Genomic DNA, 24,266 nt, shown 5'->3' on the forward strand with positions numbered 1-24,266 from the left:
AGTGTCTGCATCCTAGCAAAAAGAATGTGAGCGAAGACCTTTCCAGGGATCAATAACAATGAGATTGGCATGTAGTAACCACACCCAGTGTGAGATTCTTTGCTCTTGTACTTGAACAATGTGATGATGTCTTTCCATTCTGGTGGTACTTTGCCTGATGCCCACACTTTTAAGATTAGCTGATGCAGGCCGTCGCTCACTGGCTCCAAGGCACGTTTGAGTAGCTTAGGTGGAATACCATCAAGTCTAGCAGCACATACATTCCATAACTTTTGGATGGCCTTTTGTACTTCTTCAAGTGATGTAGGATCAGTGTTTGTCCATGGGACAGCAGCTGTATGGTTTGCCAGGTCACATAACTCTTGATCAGGAGTGGCCAAACTTACTGACCCTCCAAGCCACATATTATAATCTTCAGAAGTTCAAGAGCCAAATGTACCTGCTGGGCTTGGGGCTTCAGTCCCAGGGGAGGCACCATCCTCACCTTCCGCAGGGCTGAAGCCCTAGCCCCACTAACCCACCTCAGGGCAGAAGCCACAACCTCCTCTCTCCCTACAGTCTGGTATGTAAATTGGGAGGAATGGGGGGGGTCTCCGTGAGCCACACCTGAACTGTAAAAGAGCTATATATGGCTTGTGAGCCACAGTTTGGCCACCCCTGCTCTTGATAGTCATCAGCAGGTACATGGTACAGCACACTTTCATAATGGTTTCCATCTGTCCAGGACCTTCTCTGTAGATGAGCAGGGAGAGCCATCTAGCTTTGTGATGGGGATGTTCGAAGGCTGTTTCTTGCTGCCAGCCAGGTGTGTGACGGCTCTGCAGGTAGGATACAAATTGTTGTGTTTTTTAGGCTGTCCTCAGCTTCATCAGCCAGGAATTTGACTTAGATCTCACAGTAGATCTCACAGACACACATTGGCCTGGGAAAATACCTTTCAGCCATTTGTATTCTTCAACATCTTTCTGCTTGCATTTCTTTCTCGCTAATATATCACAGGCCTCTTCAGGAAGCCAAGGTTTTTTGAGCAGCCGTCAGAAGCCGATTGTTTAATTGGTGACATGTAGTGTAGCATTATGACTAATACTCTAGGCAATCCCCACATCATCTGAGAGGGTACCAAGGTTACCTTTATGATACCTGATAGTGTGTATTTCACAGCTTTTGGATAGACGCTAAACCTTGTACTGTTGGTGGACATCTGGCTTGGAAGGAGTTGGAAAATGAAGCAAGAGCTGAGTGTCAGTTAGTTTGTGGTCTGAGTTTCCTGGTGCTTCTGTGCTGCTGAAGACCTGGGGAGATTTCACTATAGGGTGATTTCTGACGAAGATGTGGTCAGTTACTTTCATGGCACATCTGTTATTTGAAATCCAGGTCCAGCAATGGTTGTTAAGATGCCTAAACCAGGAGCCCATAGCCATACAGACAAGCCCTCAGCAGCACACAATGTCATCAACTGTCATTTGGGGAGCCTGAATCAAAGGCATCAATGTTGTGGAGTTGGCTGGATTTTCACTGCCAGCTGGTGGTAGAATGGGTCCTTTTCCACAGGAGACATTTAAATACCAGCTGGCAGCAAAACTGATAAATAAGCTGGCGCAATGACAGATAAGCATCCACGGCAATGTTGGAGCAGAGCATTGAGTAAGTGTAGAGAGATGGGGTTCCATGTGGTTATAGTCTGAGCTAGAAGTTGTCTAATAACAAGTCCCAAACACTGAATGTGGCTTAGCAGAGTGGAGGAAGGTTGCTCCTTCCGCAGTGACCAGATCACATTGTGGCAGTCGGACCTCTGATCCTGGTGATTAGGATTTTGTAGTGGATGAGTTAATTTAAAAGAGCTGTGTTATAGCCAGTGTTGTTGCGTGTCAACACACTCCATGTAATGACACAGAGCATGACTCTAAGGTCTGGTTTGGACTTTCAGAAAGATGAGGTCATAGGGTTGAGCCTTCCCTAATCAGGGTTTGAGTTGTGTCCATCCTATGCACGCCAAACAAGCCTCCCTGTCCTGGAGTCGCTACTAGCGGGGGCTTTAACTCTGGGGCTGTTGCCGCGGTCTGTCATGGCTGCTTGCCCCTTCTTTTCACTCTGCCTCCTTGGGACTGGGGAGACATAGAAAGGGTTCTATTTTTGCCCCCAAAGAAAATAAATTTCCAGTGTTTGATATTATCAGTGTTTGATATTGTCAGATTTCCTGTCTGTCAAATTCAAGACATCACAATTACACTTCTTTTCTAACTTTCCTTAGTGTTCATGAGAGAGCTGAACAACAGAGGAAAATGAATTATTTGGTGGTAATGTACTGAAAACAAATTCACAAAATCAGTTTATATTTTGAATTATTCCTTCCTCCCCAACTCTGAAAGATGTGAAGAGTGAATACAAATCATCAACTCATGTATTCGGTGTTGGGGTTGGAAAATTTTACTTTCTGTCTTCTGCAGATTTAACATTAATAGACTACAGTTAAAATGAAATATTTTATTAAGATATGCTTTCTGCATCTTGACTGCTGTACAAAGCAATTTGGAGCGGGAAAAGGAGGGAACAAATTTATTTCTTGGGGAAAAAGTAATACATACATCAATAAGATGTAATACATACATCAATAAGAAAAAGTATTGCAACTCTCCCATGGACAAGCATACACTGTAACCCCAGTCCTGAAATCACACACAGGCTCAACTTTATTCACACATGAAAGATGCACATGTGAAATTGTTTGCAGTATCAGGGACTGAGGGTCATTGCTCACAGAAATATGCAAACAGAAAGGAATTATTGTCCTTAACAGACTTTTTAAAAATTCCAGTTTATTGTGTTTCTGTAAGTTGAGCCAGATTCTCATTTGGTGCACAAAGATGTCACTTTATTTAGAAGATTGGAACTACTCCAATATACAGCTCATGAGGATTTGATCCAATGTCTTTTACCCATTGAAGAATTTCAAATCCTCAATTGGCTTACCATTTACATGTCCTTTGTAGCTACTATAGTTAAAAGAAAAAGTTATTATTTTGGAAAGTACTCTAAATAATACTGGTTTCTAACTTCTGGCAATCTTGGGAACTAGGGGCTCAGAATTAGAGCTAAATAAAACCTATATAATATATATAATATTGTCTCTGCTTTTTAAAAGTCTGATTCTGTAGATAGTGCCTGTTTTTGATTCTCTTGATTATGTGCTATTTGAGAATGAATGTTGAGATTGAATATAGACATAATTTGAGTAATTTTGCATAACTGAATTTAATCAAGATTGACAAAACGTGTGTTTATCCTGTTCTCAGTTTTACAAGACTTCCTAAAATTAAATGAAAAACTATTCTCCGTTAAAGTAATGCTTACAATTTGCTTAAGGAACGTTCGGTAGGGTTTTCTATAGAGTTAATGATCATGCCAATTAATCTTGTCATTTCAGTTCAGAGGAGGGAGAGAGGAAGAAGATGGACTTCAGGTAGGGGAAAGAGAGAAAGGGTAAAGAAAAAGGGATAGGGGAGCGATGTGCTAGTCAGTTTACTTTTATATCCAGATCCATTGGTAAAGCATCCACACTTTGATGTGCTGCCCAATAGGTGCCTAAATCCAACCCTTCTGACAGCTTCCAAACATACTGAATGAGCTCTCTTCCCATAGGAGAGGGCAACAGCCACCAACAGTTGCGGTTTCATTGGCTTCTAAGGGGTTCTGTCCTCCTAGATTGCATACTAAGGAAATAGCCCAAACAGACAGTGCTGCATACTTATCCTCTGTAGTCATTTCCATGTCTCTGAATCATCAGCTGAGATATGAGAATGAAAAATACCCTGTTTTCCTTTAGATCATTTAATGATGACACATGATCATTGTTTTATTTATCTTATACTTCTCCTTTAATATCCTAATAAGTATACAAGTTTTAGCAGTCCTTTATTATCTTCACAACTCCTCAGTTTAACACTTAATCTTAATAGCTGCTTAAAACTGTGTCTGTTGCCTAATGAATTCCCACATTGGAAGCATCCTACCTGGAATGCTGAATTTGTGTGTTTGTGTATTTAAACAAGTGAGGAACTGACAAGGTATGCTAGTGAGATGTGCATTTTTTTTGCTTATACGCCATTTCTCCATCCACAAAATTCCCCGGAGAGTCTTCTTCTGCAATTTCCCTCTGCAATACCTGCTGGGAGTAGCTGGAACTGAAATAACTGGAAACTCCCCTGCAGCCAGTAGCTGTCAATGTCTGATCCAATACTCAGTGTCACCACTGATAAAGAACAGCCAAGTCAGCTACTTTTGAGGGTCTCCCATGTTAAAATGGCTAATTTCATCATGCAGGACTTAAGAATGCATGAAATAATATTAGTATAATGATATCTGTATCAGTGCTTAGTGGCCTTGCTAGCTATAGCATTATTCATAAGCCCTTGGCCTGTATATCAGAATACAATAGTTATAAAATGGAATTAATTGTTCCTTTTCTCTTGATAGCCTCTAACATTACCTCTTTGATATTTCATTTAATTGTTTGAATGCTCAACAGTGAAAGTTGCTTTGAGGATTGGATGGCCAACACAATTTATTTGGCAATTGATATTTTGATTGGATTAGCCATGCCCAAACTTTCAAAATCCTGGGTTTATAGGCCCCCCCCCCAAAAAAAAAAAAAAAAAAATCCTAGTATTGTTTGAGCAAGTACAATATGGTTTAATCTCCTAAAGTCAATCAGAGTTATGCATGTCTGTCAATATCCAATCTTCTGGATGAGATTTTCAACCCACATTATAGTGCCATGTAGATGATAACAATCTAATGTTTGTGCAGAAAAGATTATATCAAATGCTTTCTCCAAATTCCCAATGTAAAGATAGTGTTTTCTTCTACAAAAGGAACTTTAATGAGCTAGTGCTGCCTTCTCAACAGATGTGAGGAGTGTATATAATTTTGTTGATTTATATTTATTATTCGTTGAATGCTGACAGTATTCTTGGTACTATACAGAACCCAGAAGAGGTTAACCTAAGAACAACAAATATTAGGAACTTGCAATCTAAGATAATGGAATATGAGGCTATGATAGTTTCCTTAAGCATTTTGATCTTTACAGGCCACTCTTGCTCATGTTGAATAGTATTTATTTGTGAGAGACCCTGTTGGAGTAATTGTACAAGCAATGATTAGAATATGTTTTGTCATAACTTTTGTTTTGACAAAAAAAAGCTTTTTGGCTAAAATAAAAATGTCTACAGAAAATTTTCATTTTGGTTAACATTTTCTACTTTTTTTTAGTTAAATAAAATACCCCCCAAAGCCAATATTTTTTTCCCCTGTGAACTAGTTTTGAATGCAAATTTTTTTCCTTTTTGGATTTTCATTGGGAACCTGTGGCACATAAATAATATGATGATTGGTGCTATATAAGTACTGTAGATAGATTCACTCTCCTTCTGGAATGGGATCTGCCTCTGCATCTTGCTGCCTATATTTATCTCTGATAAGTCGGGTACTTTTAGCTACCACTCTTCTAACACTGATAGCCTGGGTCTTTGTTTAACTACAGGCAGCCACACATTCACTTTACTACATGTGATCTCCAAACTGGCTTCATATAGTTGCTAACTCTCTCTTCCAAACTGTCTGTCCTGCTGTCTAATGTAAAAGCTTTACCTCATCTGTCAGATCCATCTGTCTCCGCTGTGCTGGCTCCAACAGTACTTTCGATGCTGCCAGCCCAGTTGACTTTTCTGCAAGCATCTCCTTTACAGATAACAATGTAATTGCTTTTTGATTTGTAAAACATGACATAAAGAGTACTTAGAAGAGCCTTACATTTCGAGGTAAGGAAATGGCTTAGGAGGGTTTCCTTTAGGAACAAGTGAGCAAAGTAAATTATATAATTTCCCCATAGTAGGCAAGGACCATGAAAATATAAGAAACATTTGTGTAATGATATCTGTATTATTTTAGATTGACTCATCACCAGTGGTGACTAAACAGCCTATTAGCATGATCAGAGGTGGCTCACATTGCAGATACTTATAGGTGATCATAAAAATACTCTGGATCAACCATTTTGCATTTTCAAAATAATGAAGAAAGTCTCTCCTACTTTCCACAACCAGTCAGGAGCGAGATATAAATAGTATTCAATTTCTGATCATTAGGAAATTTCAAATCAGATTTTCTCTGCTGAAGTTGCTGAAGCCTACACTTCCACTGTTATTCAACAGTCATTAACTATAAGAGCGAGCAACAAATTTTCTAACTTGAAATCTAGAATCACTTTAAGTGAGTTGGAAGAAGAAGGTATTATGGAGGACAGATGATGGCTTGACAACAAGCTATCGATAACATACTGAATATAATACAACAGAAGTGAGGAATGATTAGAATGGAGCTGCTGTGTCTAATTAACCAATAAGAGATTAGGAACATATGCAAGCACTTCTCCTAGAAAGAGGTACACTGAAATGAGTGTAGCTGCCATATTACTGTACTACATTAAATTCTCATAAGGAGCAATTTTTTTATTGTTACTATGCCTGTGTGAAGTAGCAATAGCTACTAGGTATTTTAGTATAGATACACTTAACTAATAATTATCTATACATTTTAGGGTTTTGTACTGCTGCCTGCCACCATATCTGAGCACCTCCTGTGAAAAAAAAAAAAGATGGATATTAGCTGAATCCCTAATAGACTTCATAGACTCCCTGCTCTTCTCCCTTTTTGGAAAGCTCTGTTTGAAGTAATTGTTTTGTTTTAGGTAGTGGCATGAGGAGTTGGTGCGGAGAGGAGGAGGTTGATGCTGTGAATAGTGGGACAAATTAATCTCTGGTGTAATTCCATCACAGATGTAATCCCACATAGACAATAGCTATCAAGTCCCAGAACAATCAGCCATCAAGTCATTTATTGACTGTGATACAATAGTCCCTGTGAATAGGAGGAGTTAAGAAGCTGAAATATGTTATGATCCACCAGAGTTACCAACGTCAATCTAATAACTCACCTCCTTGTGGGAAGTGTTTAGCTAGGTAGAAATTAAATCTTCACAGGACCTGCAGTTACAGAATTATGATCCAGATGTTCATGTTCTTGGACTTCCTAAGATAAATAGAAATACAAAGTCCCCATCATCACGGGACACCTACAATCTTGTGACAGCTGCTGGCAGGAGACAGGAAAAACATGCTGTGTCTTGTGTTGACAGATAAGTAGTTCCAAGTGCCTTCTGAGGTGAGTGGGAAGTCTTGTACCATCACATCTTCCTGAGTGTAGACAGTGCTCACTCATGGGGAAAAGCCTTTGGAGTTTCGTGCAGTAGGATGACATACTGGCAAGAATTTGCTGTATTGTGTCTCTCCTGACTCACCAGGAGTCCTGCTTCCTCTTCTGGGTTCCTGTGTGACTGGCCTAAGGATAGAGGAAGAGGAGGATTGATAGGAGGAAGAAAGGGGAGGTGATGGAAGCCTTTGTGGAGGGACTGGGAGAGAAAGGGCAGTTCAATGGCAAACTAACATAGTCACCAATGTGTCTGAGATTAGCCTTGACAAAATGGAGCTGAGCCAGTGGAACTAGTACCTCCAAAAATGCATGTGAGTTGTTGCTGTGAAAGCCCAGTTGGCTGGATTAGCTTGGAAGAGGGAAACAGGAATCTAGGTGCTGGTGCTCTGCACAAGAACTTCCTTACCGTCTTCCTCCTCAGGTGTATGTTCTCACTGAAGGGAATTGTCCAAATATTGTGGAACCTTTTGCACCTCAACATTTCATGTGACAACTCACCAAGCACCCCCAATTACCAAAGAACCTTGCAGGTCAACCATTTCATCCAGCAAAACCCGCCACTGTGCACAGAACCCCTTTTTCTTACTCATTCCCTTATGCCCCAAATCCCCTCTTTCTCTCATCTGATCCTTATCTTTCCCTCTTATGGGTCATTAAGGTGAGAGGAAAGGGAATATAACTAGCTCTACAGGCATTCCTTCAGCTCTAGACTTAAGAACATATGAATGGCCATACTGGGTCAGACTAATGGTCCATGTAGCCCAGTATCTTGTTTTCTGACAGTGGCCAGTGCCAGGTGCTTCAGAGGGAGTGAAACAGAACAGGCAATTTATCGAGTGATTCATCCTGTGTTGTCCAATCCCAGTTTCTAGCAGTCAGAGGTTTATGTGAGCTCATGAAGTCTCCTTGTACCTTTTGTGTTTTAACCATTGTGGGAAATGGAGGAAATAAATGTTACAAGTAAAACTTTTAGTATTTATCAGATTTCAAAGGAAATCTATAATAGATGTTCGTTTTGAATGTGGTGAGTGAGACATTAGATGTGCAGCCGCCACTAATTTCAATGGGAGGAATTTTTTGCAGCTAATGCCTTGTGTACTGTGCTGAAAATGAACCTCCTACATACTCTGAATATGAACATTAGGCATTGGAGCGTATTTCTTTGGCTATGTTTCCTTGACAGTCATTGTCATTCAGACATGTGATGGCTCAATAATGGTACAATTTTTTGCAATTCTATGTTATATCAAATTATTATCCTAAAATAAATATTCCCTTGGCTATTATTAACACAAAAGAAAATGTTAGAAATTGATGTGATGAATTTTCAATTCCATATTATCCTTAATTAACACTGAAAATCATATTTCCTAGCGTGAAAGTTAAATTAAAAATGTATAGTCAATACAAATGGACACATACATTAAACAGTCTTCAGCAGCCTTTTACAGATATTACATGTAATCATTGACACATTCTTTGGAAACTTCTTATGCATTTCTATTAGTTCTTTGAGATTTCTAACTGCTGTATTTCAACAGAAAAGAAAGTACATAGGAGCCAGTTATTTGAAATTTGGTAACTCAACAAAAAAGTTTAAATGAAGAGATTTCAATTTTCAGTCTTCTGTGATAAAGTGCATTTTGTCTATAAATCAAAAATATTTAGAAAACCTTTACAATGACATTATTTTCTAATTTTCTAATTTACATTAATGTACTTAAACATACAAAGGGCAGTCACCTTTTCTTTAGTATATTTCACATATCCAGGTGTTAGATGGATCAGTTACACAGCTGTGAATTTTCTCATATATGTATGTTAATCCAACATCAAACTTGAGATTTTAATACCACAAAAGTGATTTTTTCTTAGCTAAAACTTGCAGCCTTCTATTTTGTCCTCTAAACTCTCTCTAAAGCTTCCCATATTCTGTTTTTCCTTGACACCTTCTCCTTAGCTTTTGAGGCCTCCTCCTCTCTTGGCTCGCCTCTTCAGGTTTTTGTTTTTTGTTTTTTTTTTGCCCTTGTCCAAATCCCTGTGGCCTGGAATGGAGTATACTTGTTGAATAGATCACTTAATTTTGAAATATGCTTAGCTTTAAGAAAATGAGCCAATTTTATAGCCAGAGTACTGAAAACTTTCCTACCCAATTCTTTGTTTTGTTTTATCCTAAAGCGATGTGCATGTTTGAAGGCAGAACCTATTTCGAAGGCCAGAGAGAAACTGTGTATTCAAATTCAGGGGATTGTGTTCTTTTTGAGTGCAAGGTAAGAATGCCATTAATGGGACATTTTTCTTTCAATACATCTGTTCAAAATGTGTTATTAAGTCCTGATAAATAAAAACATGAAAATATGTATGTATCGATTGTGAAAAGCGACTTTTAAAAGGGCACCAAGAGGTTTCCAAGTTTACTGTGTCTAGCTGAATTTGACATCAAATTTTCAATTAAATATTTTTTCTAATTGCTAACCCTGCAAATTCAACCTGGGATTTTACAGTTAGCTGGGTTCTTTCTTTATTTCTCATACATCATCATCAGTAAGAAATATCCTGCAGGCCACATTATGCTTTCCTTTATACTTGTGCATCCCTATTTTCTCCAGATTATGTGCTCAGTAACAAGGGGGTTAAACAAGTGTAAATGAGACAGAATTTGGCCCACACACGCATGATATTTCTTGTTGACAATGATGTATGAGAAGGAAAGAATGCCACTTGACTGTCAAATCTCTGGTAGGGGTGGCAGTGTGGTAATTGATCATTCTACTTGTAAATAGAGCACATTGGATATTGAGTCAGAGAGACACTAAACATTGAGCCTCACAATATCATTTTAACACAGTCACTTTTCAGAGCCGAAATGCAATTTAAGGGCAAAATGCTACAGTGTGCTTCTATGTGTGGAAAGTTCACAGAAGGATACTGCTGTGGAATGCCACTCTGCTTTCCTAGGTGTGGAACTTGCTGTCGGCTAGAGAAATGCATGATTCAGTGTGGAGCTGAATTGTGTGTGCATGTCTAGTGGGGGAAAAGAGAGGCAAGACCTGTTTGCTAATTGTAATGTTGTATCAGATAGAATGCAACTGCCACATGCAAGAGAATATACATTCCATCAGATCTGAGTTGGAAGAACCTGTGCTGTCAAACAGAACAGGAGCAAAATCTCCGAGTTCCAGCCCTTTAAGGCTGTGGATGTAAGGTAAATGTGGCAGATTATACTTCAGCCTCAGTGCCTAGGTTGGTGCTTCCCTTGGCTCTACCAGACCCTTTTTCCCCCTCTGTATTGGAAAGAGTGCTTGTGCCCTTGGACCTCACTCTCACCTGTGCCAATAGGATATTGTGCCAGAGCTGCCTTCTGGGCCACTTTACTGTATCTTTATGGACTGTGATTATAATTTGTCAAGAAATGTGTTTTAGAAATTAGGTCTGTAGACCAAGGGATACATGCTGCTGGCCTTAGTCATTGTGAGTAGTACCTTATTTCACTGATTAGTCACACTGAAATCAACTTGAGTAAGGAACAAGGAGGGAAGAGGAGGAGGAGAAACCAGCCACTAGAGAAATAAGCACTGAAGTAATTCTGGAAATATAGTTTAATCCACCCTACAGTTAGAAGGGCTGTGAATTGTTATTTTCAACACTGATCCCTATTGATCAATCTGTATATGAATAACAATTCATCATCAAAGCCTGTGTGGTACAGCCTTGTATTTATTATGTTTAGAAATTATGAGGCCATGTTGGTGAACATAGTGAGCACAGCTGGCTTGACTCTACATGCCTATTGGTAGGGGTTATGTATTTGACCATCCACCTTACTTGTCTCTCACTGCGCTGCTAGAAGTATCATATGGCAACTTTGGTGATAAAAATTCTGAACCTCAAGAACTTATTGCTTTCAAGAAAGCAACAGTGGGAATGACATTTTGAAGCAGCAAATCCACATACTTTCAGATGTGCAGATAAAATGGGGATTCATGGGCAGATGCTATTTTATTACCCACATATTTCTAAGCACAATAGAATAGGGTTAATGACCTCTGCTCAAGAGAGACTTGTGAGTGATGGCACAGGTACTGATTCTGCTTGTAGGCCAGTGGTGATGTTATCAGGACAGTTTAGGGAATTTCTCCTTCTAGATTTTGTTGTGCATAAACATGGAAAATCACTTTTCTTTTTTTCTTGGTTGCTGCAGTTCCATCTATTACAAGCACATACTTTCCTATTCACATCTGAAAAAACCAGACAAACAGAAACTTTGCAACATTTCAGTCACGTTTAGTAATAGACCAGATTCTTTGAGTGTTTGCTCATGTTGATTCCATGTTAGGCGTGTGCATGCCCTTGTGCACAGCTCTCAGAGATTTTTTGCCTTAGTGGTATTCGTAGGGCTGGCTCTGGCGCCCGCAATGGTATATGAGGTGCCGCTGGCTCTGCGCCCCCTCAGTTCCTTCTTTCCGCCTGTGACAGTTGTTGGGACGGCTTTCTCTCTTGCATTCACAAGTGCCTAGTGGTTCTTTCATAGATAGTTGTTGATAGTTCTTGTAAATAATTGTTCATGTGTAAGTTAGTGAGTAAGTTAGAGATAGCGGTCCTGCCGGGGACATTTGCCCAGCGCCAGGGCATGCTCCGGTCCCCAGGCATCAAACTGTTTTGTTTGCCACAAGCCCTGCCTGCTTAATGACCCTCACAACAGTTGTTTAAAGTGTTTAGGGGAAACACACGTGAAGAATAAGTACAAGATTTGCAAGGGCATTCGCCTGAAAGCCCTGTTAATGGAGGCGGCACTCAGACCAGCTACAGAACCGTCCTGCTCAGACTCGATGCTGAGCACTTCAGCATCAGTGTCGAGTTCCCCACTGGCACTGAGTCCTTCTTGGCACCTGTTGCCTTTGCCAGTGCCGAAGAAGTGGCGAAAGAAACAGTGCACTGATTGAGGCCGGTCCCCCATGCCAAAGAGAGATAAGAAGGCAGGAAAAGGATCCAGGTTGGGCCAGTCACCTGCCCAGAAGCAGTTAGTGCCAGCCTCTCCTCCCAGGGCTGAAGGCCCTTTGAGGGAGCCAACCCTGACTCCTGAGAGCAGAAGGAGGCCTCTTCACCAATCGGTGCCCTTGACTCTGGAGGCCTTTCAAGCAGCCAGGGACTTGGTGGCCCTCCCAGTGCCTCTCACTCTGCTGGCCTTACCCTTGGCACCAGACCTTGTAAAGGCACCCATCTCCAGAGGCAAACCCGCCATGGGGCCACCGCAGTGGTCTGTTGACTGACACCATTCCCCATCTCGGCAGCAGTCCACACCACCTCGGCCAAGATTTCCAACGCTACATCGAAGGTCTCTGCTGTCTTGAACCCGGTCCTCAGCACCATGCTCCCAGTCTCTGATCTGAAGGAGGGACTCATTGGCTACGTATCACTGGTCTCGGTCTCCCTGGTACAGTCATCGCCCTCGCGGCACTGGTCACTGGTAGCATGTCACCGGTCACCGGATCCCTGGCACCATGTGGCCCAACAGCTTGTCGCATGCTACCATCTTGCCACTCCCCTCCAATGAAGCACTGTTCAGGGGAATCCTGTCACTAAGGCAGTGGCTGGCCTGGCTCCCCCAATACCGCCAGCCGATTTTCTGGCTCGTCAACAATTCCTTAATAGGATTGCATCCAACCTGGGTTGAATGCTGAGGAGCTCACAGAGCCTACAAAGAGCCTCTTCGACATCCTGGTGGCTGCAGCACCGGCTAAAGTTGCATTTCTGGTGCATGAAGGGGTGATGAAGGTTGTCAAAGCCCTTTGGCAGACCTCCTTCTCCCTGCCGCCAACATCCAAAAGGGCCGAGAAGAAATATTATCTTCTGGCCAAGGGATATGAATACCTGTTCTCTCACCCACCCCCTGCATCCCTGGTTGTGGCTGCAGCGAACGAGCAGGACAGACATGGATGGGCGAGTTTGACACCTCAGAATAAGGACACTAAGAAGCTGGACTTGTTTGGAAAAAAGATTTATTTCACAGCTAATCTTTAACTCAGAATCTCCAACCAGTAGGTATTGCTGGGAGATACAATTATAACATTTGGGACTCTGTAGCCAAATTCAAGGACTCTTTGCCACAGGACACCAGGTAGGCATTTGCGTCTATCTTGGAGGAGGGCAAGACGATGGCTAGAGCTGCCAATTCTGCAGCCAGTTCAGTGGCTTTGGCGCTATCCATGCAACGGTGTTCCTGGCTGCAGTCCTCGGGATTGTCTCAGGAGGTGCAAGACCTTCCATTCGAGGGGAACACCCTACTTTTGGAGTAGGCTGATACCAGGGTTCACGGCCTGAAAGACTCCAGGGCCACTCTTCGATTCCTTGGCCTATATACATCACAGCGTCTGAGACAGTTCCGGCCACCACAGCCACCACCTAGATATTCGTGTCAGCCGTGGCAAGGAGCCTATAAGAGAAGGGACAGAGATGAAGGGGTTTAAGTGCTGCCATCCCACTGCTTTCTCTTCTGCTGCCCAATCTGGGCCTTTGCACCATCAGGGTGGCCTGCAGCAGGCATTTTGAGAGTGCAGACAAGGACAGCATCCCAGTCTGACCTCAGGATCCATCCCCCCTGTTTATTTTTGAACCAACTGCTCCCCTTCCTTTCTGCATGGTCCCAAATTACAGCGGACTGTTAGGTTTTCAACACCATATCAGATGGTTACATCCTGCAGTTTTCTTCAGTACCTTCTTCCCACTCTCACTCCCTATCCTTCAGGGACCCTTCTCACTAGCAACTCATCACACAGGAACTCTGGATGCAGGAAGATCGCTCCCTACACATAAATATAAGGGAACTCAGGGTAGTATGCTGGTTTTTCAGGCATTCCTTCCCTACCTGGATGGCAAGGTAGTACAAATTCTGATGGACAATACCGCCACAATGTTTTACATCAACAAGCAAGGCAGTACTTGGTCATCACCCCTGTGCCAAGAGGCCATCCGCTTATGGGACTTCTGGGAGTAGAACGTAATCCACATCAGAGTTTCATATCTCCCAGGCACCAGGAATGCACTGGTGGTCTTCCTCAGTAGGTCTGTTTCATCTCATCACAAGTGGTCACTCCACCAGAGGTTGGCAGCATGATTTTCCAAAGGTGTGGGACTCCCCAAGTGGATCTGTTTGCATCCACACACAACAGAAACTGTCACCAGTTCTGCTCCATCCCTGGGCTTGCCAGAGGCTCTCTGTCCAATGCCTTCCTGCTCTCTTGGGCAGGGACTGTATGCCTTCCTACCAGTACCACTGGTCCACAGTGTCCTGTTGAAGATTAAGTGGGACAAGGCGAACATGATACTGATAGCTGTGGTGTGGCCATGACAGCACTGTTTTGGCACCCTGTGGGAGCTCTCAACAGCAACCTTGCTGGAACTGCCACTTTGGCCAGACTTTCTGTCCCAGGACCACGGTCATCTGTTGCCTCTGGACCTAGTATCCCTCTGGGGACCTGACAGCATGGCTGCTACATGGCTGAATGTAGAGGAGCAGGCTTGCGCAGCACAAGTTCAGCAGGTTCTCATGGGCAAATGGAAGAGGTTTTCCTTTTGGATCTGGGACTGGAACCTTCCTCCTTACCACACCTCAATACAGTCCATATTGGACTACCTGTTACATCTCAAGCCTCAGGGCCTAGCCCTTTCATCACTTAAGATTCACCCGGTAGCTGTTTTGGCCTTCCATCCTCCGGTCCAGGAGAGATCAGTTTTCTCCCATGACATGACAATCCAGTTCTTAAAAGGCCTGGGGAGACTTTACCCACAAGTCAGAGATCCTATTCCTCCCTGGGACCTGAATCTAGTCCTTTCAAGACTCACAGCCCCTGTCCCTTTGAGCCAGTAGCATTCTGCTGTCTGGTACTCCTTTCTTGGAAGGCTTCCTTTCTGGTGGCAGCGATCACCTCAGCACGAAGGGTTTCCAAGATCAGATCTCACCTCGGAACGCCTTATACAGTGTTTTACAAAGACAAAATCCAGCTGTGACCCCATCCAGCCTTCTTACCAAAGGTGGTATCACAATTCCATAATAATCAGGATATATTCCTGCCTATGTTCTTCCCCAAACCGCACAGATCCAGTGAGGAGCATAGGTTGCACGCCCTAGATGTTAAAATGGCCTTGGCCTTTTACACTGAAAGGACTGAACCCTTCCGAAGATCGATGCAGTTGTTTGTTACAGTGGCAGAAAGGATGAAAGGTCTGCCAGTCTCATCCCAGAGGATCTCCATCAAGTTCTGTTAATAACAAGCAAAAGTGTGAGCTTGTTACAGGCAATTGTAACAGCTCACTCAACCAGGGCTCAAGTCTCATCAGCAGCCTTCCTGGCACAGGTGCCGATCCAAGACATCTGCAGAGCTGCCACATGGTCTTTGATTCGTACTTTCGCGTCCCATTACGCAGTCACCCAGCAGGGCCAGGACAATGCCAGCTTCGGTAGAGCAGTATTGCAAGCAACACATCCATGAACTCTGAGCCCACCTCCAGGGATACCGCTTGTGAGTCGCCTAATATGGACTCGACACGAGCAAGCACTCAAAGAATAAAAAACACTTACTAACCTGCCGTAACTCTTATCCTTCGAGATGTGTTGCTCATGTCCATTCCATCCCCACCATCGGAATTGATGGCAAGAAGGAACTGAGGGGGCGCAGGGCTGGTGGTGTCTCAGATACTGCTACATGAGCGTGGGGCTCCAGAGGGTGCCAGAGCTAGCCCTACAGATACTGCTAAGGGAAAAAGTCTCTGACAGCCGTGCACAATGGCATGCACACACGTAATATGGAATGAAAATGAGCAACACACCTCTGTGAACAACAGTTACGGAAATTTAGTAACCGTTTTTTGTTGTAATGGCCAAGCCTCAGCACCCACATTAAAAAAATTATGTAAATTACAGGTGGTTTTTGAGTGTTTTGTGTGGCATGCAGTATAGTTCAAGGTCTGGTGTGGTTTGGTATGGGTTCAGGTTTTGTTTTGGTTGTGTGTCATGGAATCTGGGAAGATCAGTCAGTGAAAACTGAGCAGTGGTTTCCGATGTTTACTGTTCTGGATATCATGTCTCATCCTCATTTTTTGTCCTGAGAAAATTATTTTAAACACCAATTATATAATAATAATAATATATAGTGGTATATGCAATGTGCTAGGCACTTTCCACACATAGAACTCTAAGATTCTAAGAACATTTCTGAATTTCAAAAGACTCTGGGGCTTTTCAGGAAGGTGGTGTGCTGCCATGATTTCTGCCTTTGTCACTCCAAGACTACATCATTGCAATGCACTCTACTTGGGGCCATTTGGAAACTAGAGCTGGAGCACAGTGTTAAACAGGGTATCTTACCATGAGTGTATTACACTTATTCTCTATGATCTCCGCTGTCTGCCTGTGGATTTACAGGTGGGGTTTAGAGTGATGGTTTTGACCTTTGAAGTCCTAAATGACCTGGCACCTAGTTAAGAAACTCCAGAGGGGTAATTGTGTTAGTTTGTATACAGCAAAAACAACAAGAGTCCTGTAGCACCTTAAAGACTAACAAATATCTGCGGGCATAAGCTTTCATGGGCTGCAACCCACTTTGTCAGATGCATGAAGTGGAAACCACAGATAGGGGGTATATATATATATGTACATCCAAGGGTGAGAAACATAACAATGGGGAGGACAAGTGCTAACAAAGTCAATACAGTTAGGGTAGATGAGGCCTATTCACAACCATTGATTAGAAGGTGAGAATGTGTGAACAGTGACAATTACTTCTTGTAATGAGATAACCATTCCAAGTCCCTATTCAGATCCAGTCTGATTGTGTCAAGTTTGCATATGAGTTCCACTCTGCACTTTCTCGCTGAGGTCTGTTTCTGAAGTTTTTTTGTTGAAGTTTGCAACTTTCAAGTCAGCTACAGAGTGTCCTGGGAGATTGAAGTGCTCTCCTACTGCTTATGGATGTTACTATTTTTTATGTCTGATTTTTGTCTATTTATTCTTTTGCGTTTTGATAGTCCGGTTTGGCCAATGTACATGGCAGAGGAGCATTGCTGGCACATGATGGCATATATTACATTAGTAGATGTCAGGTGAATGAGCTCCTGATGGTGTGGCTGATGTGGTTAAGCTTATGCCCTCAGACATTTGTTAGTCTTTAAGGTGCTACAGGACTCTTGTTGTTTTAGTTGAGAAACTGTTTCTCTTCTCATGAGATACCACTGCCTCTCCCTTGGGCCATACAGCCTCAGTTGAGATCAGACAGAGTACTCGGCTCCCTTAAAGTAAAAGAAAGGATGCTGCTAGCAGGGCTTACCTGTGCAGTCCCCCTGTCCTTGAACCCCCCCCCTGCAGTCTGTAAGAGAACTAATTTGTTGACTTTCTAGACATGATTTTTGGAGGAGCTTTTGAGGACAAGGAAGCTGTGTGAGGATAATTTTGGGGAAGGATAAGGGGTGTTTCTTTATTTTTCATTTACTAAGCAGGTTTGGTTTCTGCTATATTGTGGAGGTGCCTGCTGGTTTTGTTAGGTTTTGTTGTGATTTCAGATTATCAGAGGTACCTGGAGTTTGAGATAAGCACCTTTTCTTCTCTGTTTGCTAAACATATAAATACATAAATAAAATAAAGTCATTATTCAGCTGCATTTATTATCTACAGTATTGAATAATTACCTTAATTTAACAGGACCACAAAATGCAGCGCACTACAAAATCGGATTGTCCAACCTTGAACTGCCCAGATTCTCAACAAATCTCCTTGTCTCACAGTTGCTGCAAAGTTTGTAAAGGTAAGAAAATAGCAAGATCTGCACATGCTCAGTGTAATGTGCAGTATTTATCATTTATGAATTTTTTTATACTTTTGGAGTAAAACATCTTTTTCATCATTGTGGAGGCCTGTAAAACTGAATAGATAATGCATACATCAAGGAGTCTGAAAATTTGTTTGAGGTGTTGAATGGAGCTGGCAGCACTCATATTTTATACAAAAGAGAAACACACACGCACTCTCTAATGGCCCTGAGATTGGAGAAATCTCAGTGTTCCACAACATTTTTGGCCTCTTCTGTATAGAAGCAAAAGCTTTGGGAATTATATTGTACTGTACTTCTCAAATTTTTACACATAGATCAAACAGTTGGAATGTCCCTCGACTTTCAATGCAAGGACAGAGATATAAGGAACTGCCCAGGGCTCTCTGCCCTAGTGTTCTAATCTAAGGTAGTATTTGTACTCTCCCAGCTGTGAGCAGGTGCATATTCAAAGCAGAAAGTCTGTTCCTATTTCTCCAATACTTAAACTGCGATAAACTGAGTCCTGGCATGGAACAAGCCGTCACACTCTTTGGTTTGGCTTAGATATACATTGATTTGGGGAATATTGGAGACATGCAAGTCGTCTGCTACGCAGACACAAAGGATATGATTAATGACATCCAGAAGAGAGAGAAGACTAAAATGGAAGAAAAGAACTTAACAAAAGTGTGCTAAGGTCTTGAGGTCTGTCACAGTCAAAAGGGATTCTTTTTTCCTGGTAAAAATTTACAGTAAAATGTTCAGTAGCTTTAAAAAAATCTGCACACATTGAGCTTAGGAAAAAGCTCAATACATCTAATAAATGGAAGATGTAGTTTTGTTTCTGAACATGTTCAATCCTAAATCCTAGACTTGTCTCTTATCAGTTATGAATCTTATTCTTAAAACCAGAGGTTGATAAAAGTGAGCAGTACATATTCTCCTAAGTTAATTTGTAGTCTAAGTAGAGTTATGGATCAGTGGAAAATTGTACTTTTACAATTCTGTAATGCAAATGTTCTGATACAAACTGATAAAAGCCAGGAAACCCAAAACTAAAGGCTGATACTTTGTCCTTATTTCAGGCTTCTGTGAAAAAGACGACCAAAAAAAAAAAAAAAAAGATTAGGGTGGCATTTGTCAGCTTCAGGGCCAAATACTGGTTTTGATGTGCACAGCACTCCATCAATATCAGTGGGAGTTATGAGATGTTCTGAGAGCAATGAATGGCTCTTACTGTTATTTAAAATGTGGGGATTTTTGCTCTGAATTTCCTGTTTTACGTAATAGCAGTGTGGTAGTTCAAAAAATAAAATTAATGGAAAGTTGCTAAATGCATGTATACTACTGGAGCAAACCAAGAGGTGGGGTGGGGTGGCGATTATTACTATAGTACTTAAAATAAAATAAAAATTATGCTTCAGTTACCATAATAGGTCCACATATTTAGTATCCTAATCACATCAGCAGTTCAAAGTACTCTCTGCCTGTACTGTTGATTTTGCCCCTCCAATCTTGGTCTGCCTGTCTGTTACTCTTTCAGACTGGGCTCATGGATGTGGAGACACCTTCCCCCCACACAGGCCAAAACAGTAACAACCTCCATGTCCCTGACTATGCCTGCCAAGTAGATTCTAATTTTTTTCTATTTTACATGCTAACATAAAATTTACTGTAAAATTGAAGAAGATGGAGGCTGTTTCATTAGCAAGAAATGATGCAGCAGGCAAGTGGAGTTGTAGGGAAGTATCTTTATTGAGCATGCATATAGGTCTTTGCTACATGCTGACAGGTCTGGGTTTGCCTGGTGACAGCCTACCCCTAGCTTGCAGTACTCAACTGCTCATGTCACACCAAACTAAGTCCTTCCTGAAACCTGACCAGTTCTGTTCATTGTACTACAGAAGCCTTATGCAAGGAAGCAGGAACTGTAAAAAGAATAGTGAAGGATTACTGTTTGGGTAATCCTAATGCTGAATTTAAAAATAAAAAGTCTAGAGCAATTAAATCACTGACAATAATAATAATAATAAAGAAGATGAAAAGGTGGTGCAGCCCAACTGCACAAAATATTGATATAGTGTGTGAAAATTATATGGAAACTTAAAATTACCCATAACCTGTTTGAATTCATCACAGTAAAGAACAGACTTACCAGCTATAGTAATACAATGGGGTTGGTTTTCAGGAAAGCGAATTTGGGGAATTAAGAAATCTAATGAGCAAGTGGGAAAACTAATTTAAAATCCACTAGTCTGGGAGAAGGCTAGAGACTTTTATTAAAAATATACATAAAAGAAGAAGGGCCAAAAAAAGTAATCCCTCTAAAAATGGGGAATGCAAGGAACAAGGAGCCAGTATGGCTTCAGGAAGAGCTGCTAACAGTAAGATTAAAAAGGAAACATCATTGAAATAGAAAAGAGGAGGTACTCATTCAAGAATACTCAGTCAGTTAGGGCTTGAAGGGAAAAGATAAGGGCAACAAAAAGGCAAAATAACATTAGCCAAAGCTTTCAGGGAATATGAATGGGTTTTACAAATATACTTGGGGAACAAGAAGTGCTTGGAGAAAAATAATTCCATTAATAAATGGGCTGCTGAGTTACTCAGCAACTTCTTTAAAGTCCAACTTTAACAAGAAAAATGAAGAAAAAAGTTTAAGAAGATCTTGTAAAAATCAACCGTTGGCAAAAAGAAGGTAAAGAGATTTAAATAGACACACAGATGTCACAGACATCAGATGATAATAGCTTCTTTTCAACACTGACCTGGAATTGAACGGGAGACCAGGAGATAACAGGCTCTGTAGCCTGTACTACTCCCCTGAGATGCTGCACTCCTAATATCAAGGTAAACTGCGTGTCTCCTAAGAACAGTAGTTTACTGAATAGGATTCTGTAGCCTAGCTGAGAAAAGACTGGAATGTATTCAATAGAGAAGATGTTTTCTTATCTTTGGATTCTTTTTAACTAGGCTTGAGAACTTGACTTTTTTTTTTTTTTTTTTAATAATTTGGCAGATAACGTAGATGTTTATTTTTAAGCATTTTGTTAGTTCTGTTGATTATAAATTTTTGCAGTTGTGTGAAATTATGGGTGTGTGTGTGTCAGACAACAATTATTTAATTACAGTAGACATCCAGATTAAAAAAATTTAAAGCTACTTAAGCAACGCTCTGCTCTAGCTCCACTATCTCGGGCATTACAACACATTTTCTATGCATTAAGGTGGGACTCTTAAATTCTCAAAATGCATTTTTCTTATTTTGCCTGCCTGTAAATTTTAATGATTATTGTTGGAAATATTTTTTAATCAGTGTGGGTGTGTATGATGAAATCGATGTTTACTGATGTTTACAGTATGGGTATGTATGATGAAATCGATGTTTACTGAATAAAAATCTAATCCTTCGAAACCTACTTTTAACAATCAATCACTTTTGTTTTCATACAGGCCATAACTTCTGTTCTGAAGGACATAACTGCATGGAGCATTCTGTCTGCAGAAACCTAGAGGACAGGGCTGTCTGTAGCTGCCGAGATGGTTTCAGAGCCCTTCGAGAGGACAATGCCTACTGTGAAGGTAATCCCTTGTCAAGGTGCTCAGTTGTATAGATTACTGTGGATTATTGCATGAAGAATGCATTAATTCACAAGTTTGCAAAGTGATGGGCCTATTAAATGCAGTGAATTTAATTTACAGCATATTAATCAGCTAAAATAATTATCTCAAATTAAGATTTTAAAAAATAAAACTGATCTGTTTCAAAATTATAAATTAATATGGCTAAATTCTTGAATTTGAAGCAATACTTTTACTGCAAAGTCTGTTCTTTTTTTATTAATCAATTATTCAGATAACCTAAAAGTCACACGTTAGAATAGCTTTTAATTGGTACACGTTTCAATCTAGCTTTTAGTTAGTACTTTATTTTTCCTCTAGTCTCGCCCCCCCTCTCCCCTCAATATAGTAAGTACAGTGGGGACAGATTGTAATACCTTTACTCACATTGAGTAAAAACTTACTATTTTAACAGTCCCACTGGTGTAAAACCAATGCTTCACTTACCAGAGAGAGGCAGTTTCTATAGTTCACATTTTAACATCACAGCTGTAGCAAGATATGTGCCAAATACCACCAGACAAGCAAACTACTTTAATGTTGCCTCCCTCTCTCACACCATCCATCTTTGCCTTTCTCATGAAGGCCCTGATTCTACAAATATACAACTTAAGTGGCTTTCAGTGGGACCACTCACATGGGTAAGGCGTAAGTGTTTGTAGAATTAGGGTCCTCAAGTTGTAAGGACTTTGGGGTTGATTCCTTTGGCCCAACTCTGCAAATGCTAATGAATGTAATTTTATTCAAGAGTAGTCCCATTGACTTTAAAGTAAAGTCATGTAACGTAAAGTTAATCATGTGCATAAGAATCTGCAGGATTGGACTGTACAATTAGTTCTATTTCACTGAGATCTCTGTTCAATGTTTAGTTAAGCCTAGCACAGTATTTTGTGATCTATTGTCTTGAGTAGACCTTTAAGTCATCCAGGTACAAGTCCTACACCTCTCTCCATGGCCTTGCAGAGATTTAGCTGCAGGTCAACCTATATAGATTTTTTTATGTAGGTAGGGAATGATACTGGGACACAGCACCGAGTCTTTGGAGGTTAGATAGGGATTGAGGTCATGTATCTGCAACTATACGGATCCACCAGCTATTTCCCAGGTGAAAGGGCAGTGCAGAAGCTTTGGGGAATACTGTAGGCCTGAAGTTTTAATAATGGTTTCAGAGTTGCTCTACTGCTACTCCACAGCCTATAAGGGAATGAAGGAATCCCTGATCTCTGTGGATCTCCCAAAACCACAGTCTGGTTAGAGCCTGTTGTATTTAGAAGTTGCCCCTCACACAATGTGTGAAAAATGAGAATCTTATCCATGATCCCTTTAGTGAAATGGCTTGGACGAGGAAACAACAGATTTTCATACCTAGGGCCAAAAGCATCCTACTGTAAGTGGATGCAGCTTCTATTGAGTTGAATTGGAGTTGTAGCTGTTCGTGAAAGCGGTTTTTGGAGGGTTTCTTCGCATGAATATCTGTTTCTGAAAATTCATTTATAAGCATTTCTTCACACTGATTAATCTGCCTGTGTGCCTTCAGAAAACCCACAAAGGTTGGTACAATGAATAACACGTGCTGATTATTTAGGTCATGTCTACACTACAAAATTATGTCAACCTAACTTATTTTGGCATACAGCCACTTCAGTTATTAAATTGCTTGTGTGTCTGTGCACACTTAGCTCCTTGAGTCAGGAGTGCACGTCCTCACCAGGAGCGCTTGTATTGATTGCATTGTCAGCGTGGGGCATTGTGGAACGGCATCTGAAAGCCAGTAACAGTCGACATAGGTGCTGGTCCAATCCAAATTATTTCTATAATGCTTTGTAGTTTTAGTGATTCTCAATTTCCTACCAACTGCAGTTTTTACTGTGTATGTATTTGTTTTTATAAAGCAGATATTAACATTAAATATGCCCTGGTCTCTTTGGGGTTTATTCTTCTATTTATAGGCCCACATAAAATCAGTTAACATTAAAGGTTACTAGTAGACTCCAGATACATTCCTTCATCTCAAAAGTTTCCACTTACATGTTCCTCTCTTTTTGTTTGTACTCCAGAGTTCTTTCCTATATGTTCTATTGTCTCAGTTTATCACAGGGTAAGAGAAGCAGCAAGTCCTATATTAAAGTTGTCTAATGCATTCCACTATAAAAAATACGGTATGCAACTTTTAAAAAATGAGTTCTAGCACTTCCATGGTTTGCAGAAGGATTTTGAAATTTGGCAGGAAGATAGTTCTGAACTCAGGGATGTGCCTTTTTCAGATGGCCTCATGTAAATCCATTCTGGTCTAGATGAGTTATAAACTGTTCACAGTTACCATTTTCTGTGTGTGGGTTTTTGTTTTTGTTTTAATAATTCAGCTTGTCTTATACTACATGCTAAAAATTCTCAATGTTCTATAGCACTGTGCATGCACTGCCCCAGCAACATTATTTCACATGTAGCTCACGGTCTGGACAGGATGCAGACAGAATGGATCCTCCTATTGCTGCTTTGTCCCATTTTGTGCACTGAATAACTTTTATTGGACCAACTTCTGTTGGTGAGAGAGACAGATCTTAGGTGTGTGGC

At 41.0% G+C, this 24,266-nt stretch overlaps 1 protein-coding gene across 1 annotated transcript in view; it reads left to right on the forward strand.

The window, feature by feature from the left end:
• Window positions 1–24,266, forward strand: part of NELL2 (neural EGFL like 2) — a 218,221-nt gene that overhangs the window by 92,471 nt on the left and 101,484 nt on the right. The window contains exons 10-12 of the mRNA XM_067564164.1: window positions 9,448–9,539; window positions 17,963–18,065; window positions 21,525–21,653. Coding sequence (XP_067420265.1) covers window positions 9,448–9,539; window positions 17,963–18,065; window positions 21,525–21,653 — 324 coding nt within the window. The remainder of the gene's footprint in view (window positions 1–9,447; window positions 9,540–17,962; window positions 18,066–21,524; window positions 21,654–24,266) is intronic.

The sequence above is a fragment of the Emydura macquarii genome, unplaced genomic scaffold, assembly GCF_026122565.2.
Source record: "Emydura macquarii macquarii isolate MOO-44397 ecotype Brisbane River unplaced genomic scaffold, CSIRO-AGI_Emac_v2 contig_2636, whole genome shotgun sequence".
Taxonomy (NCBI): Eukaryota; Metazoa; Chordata; order Testudines; family Chelidae; genus Emydura; species Emydura macquarii.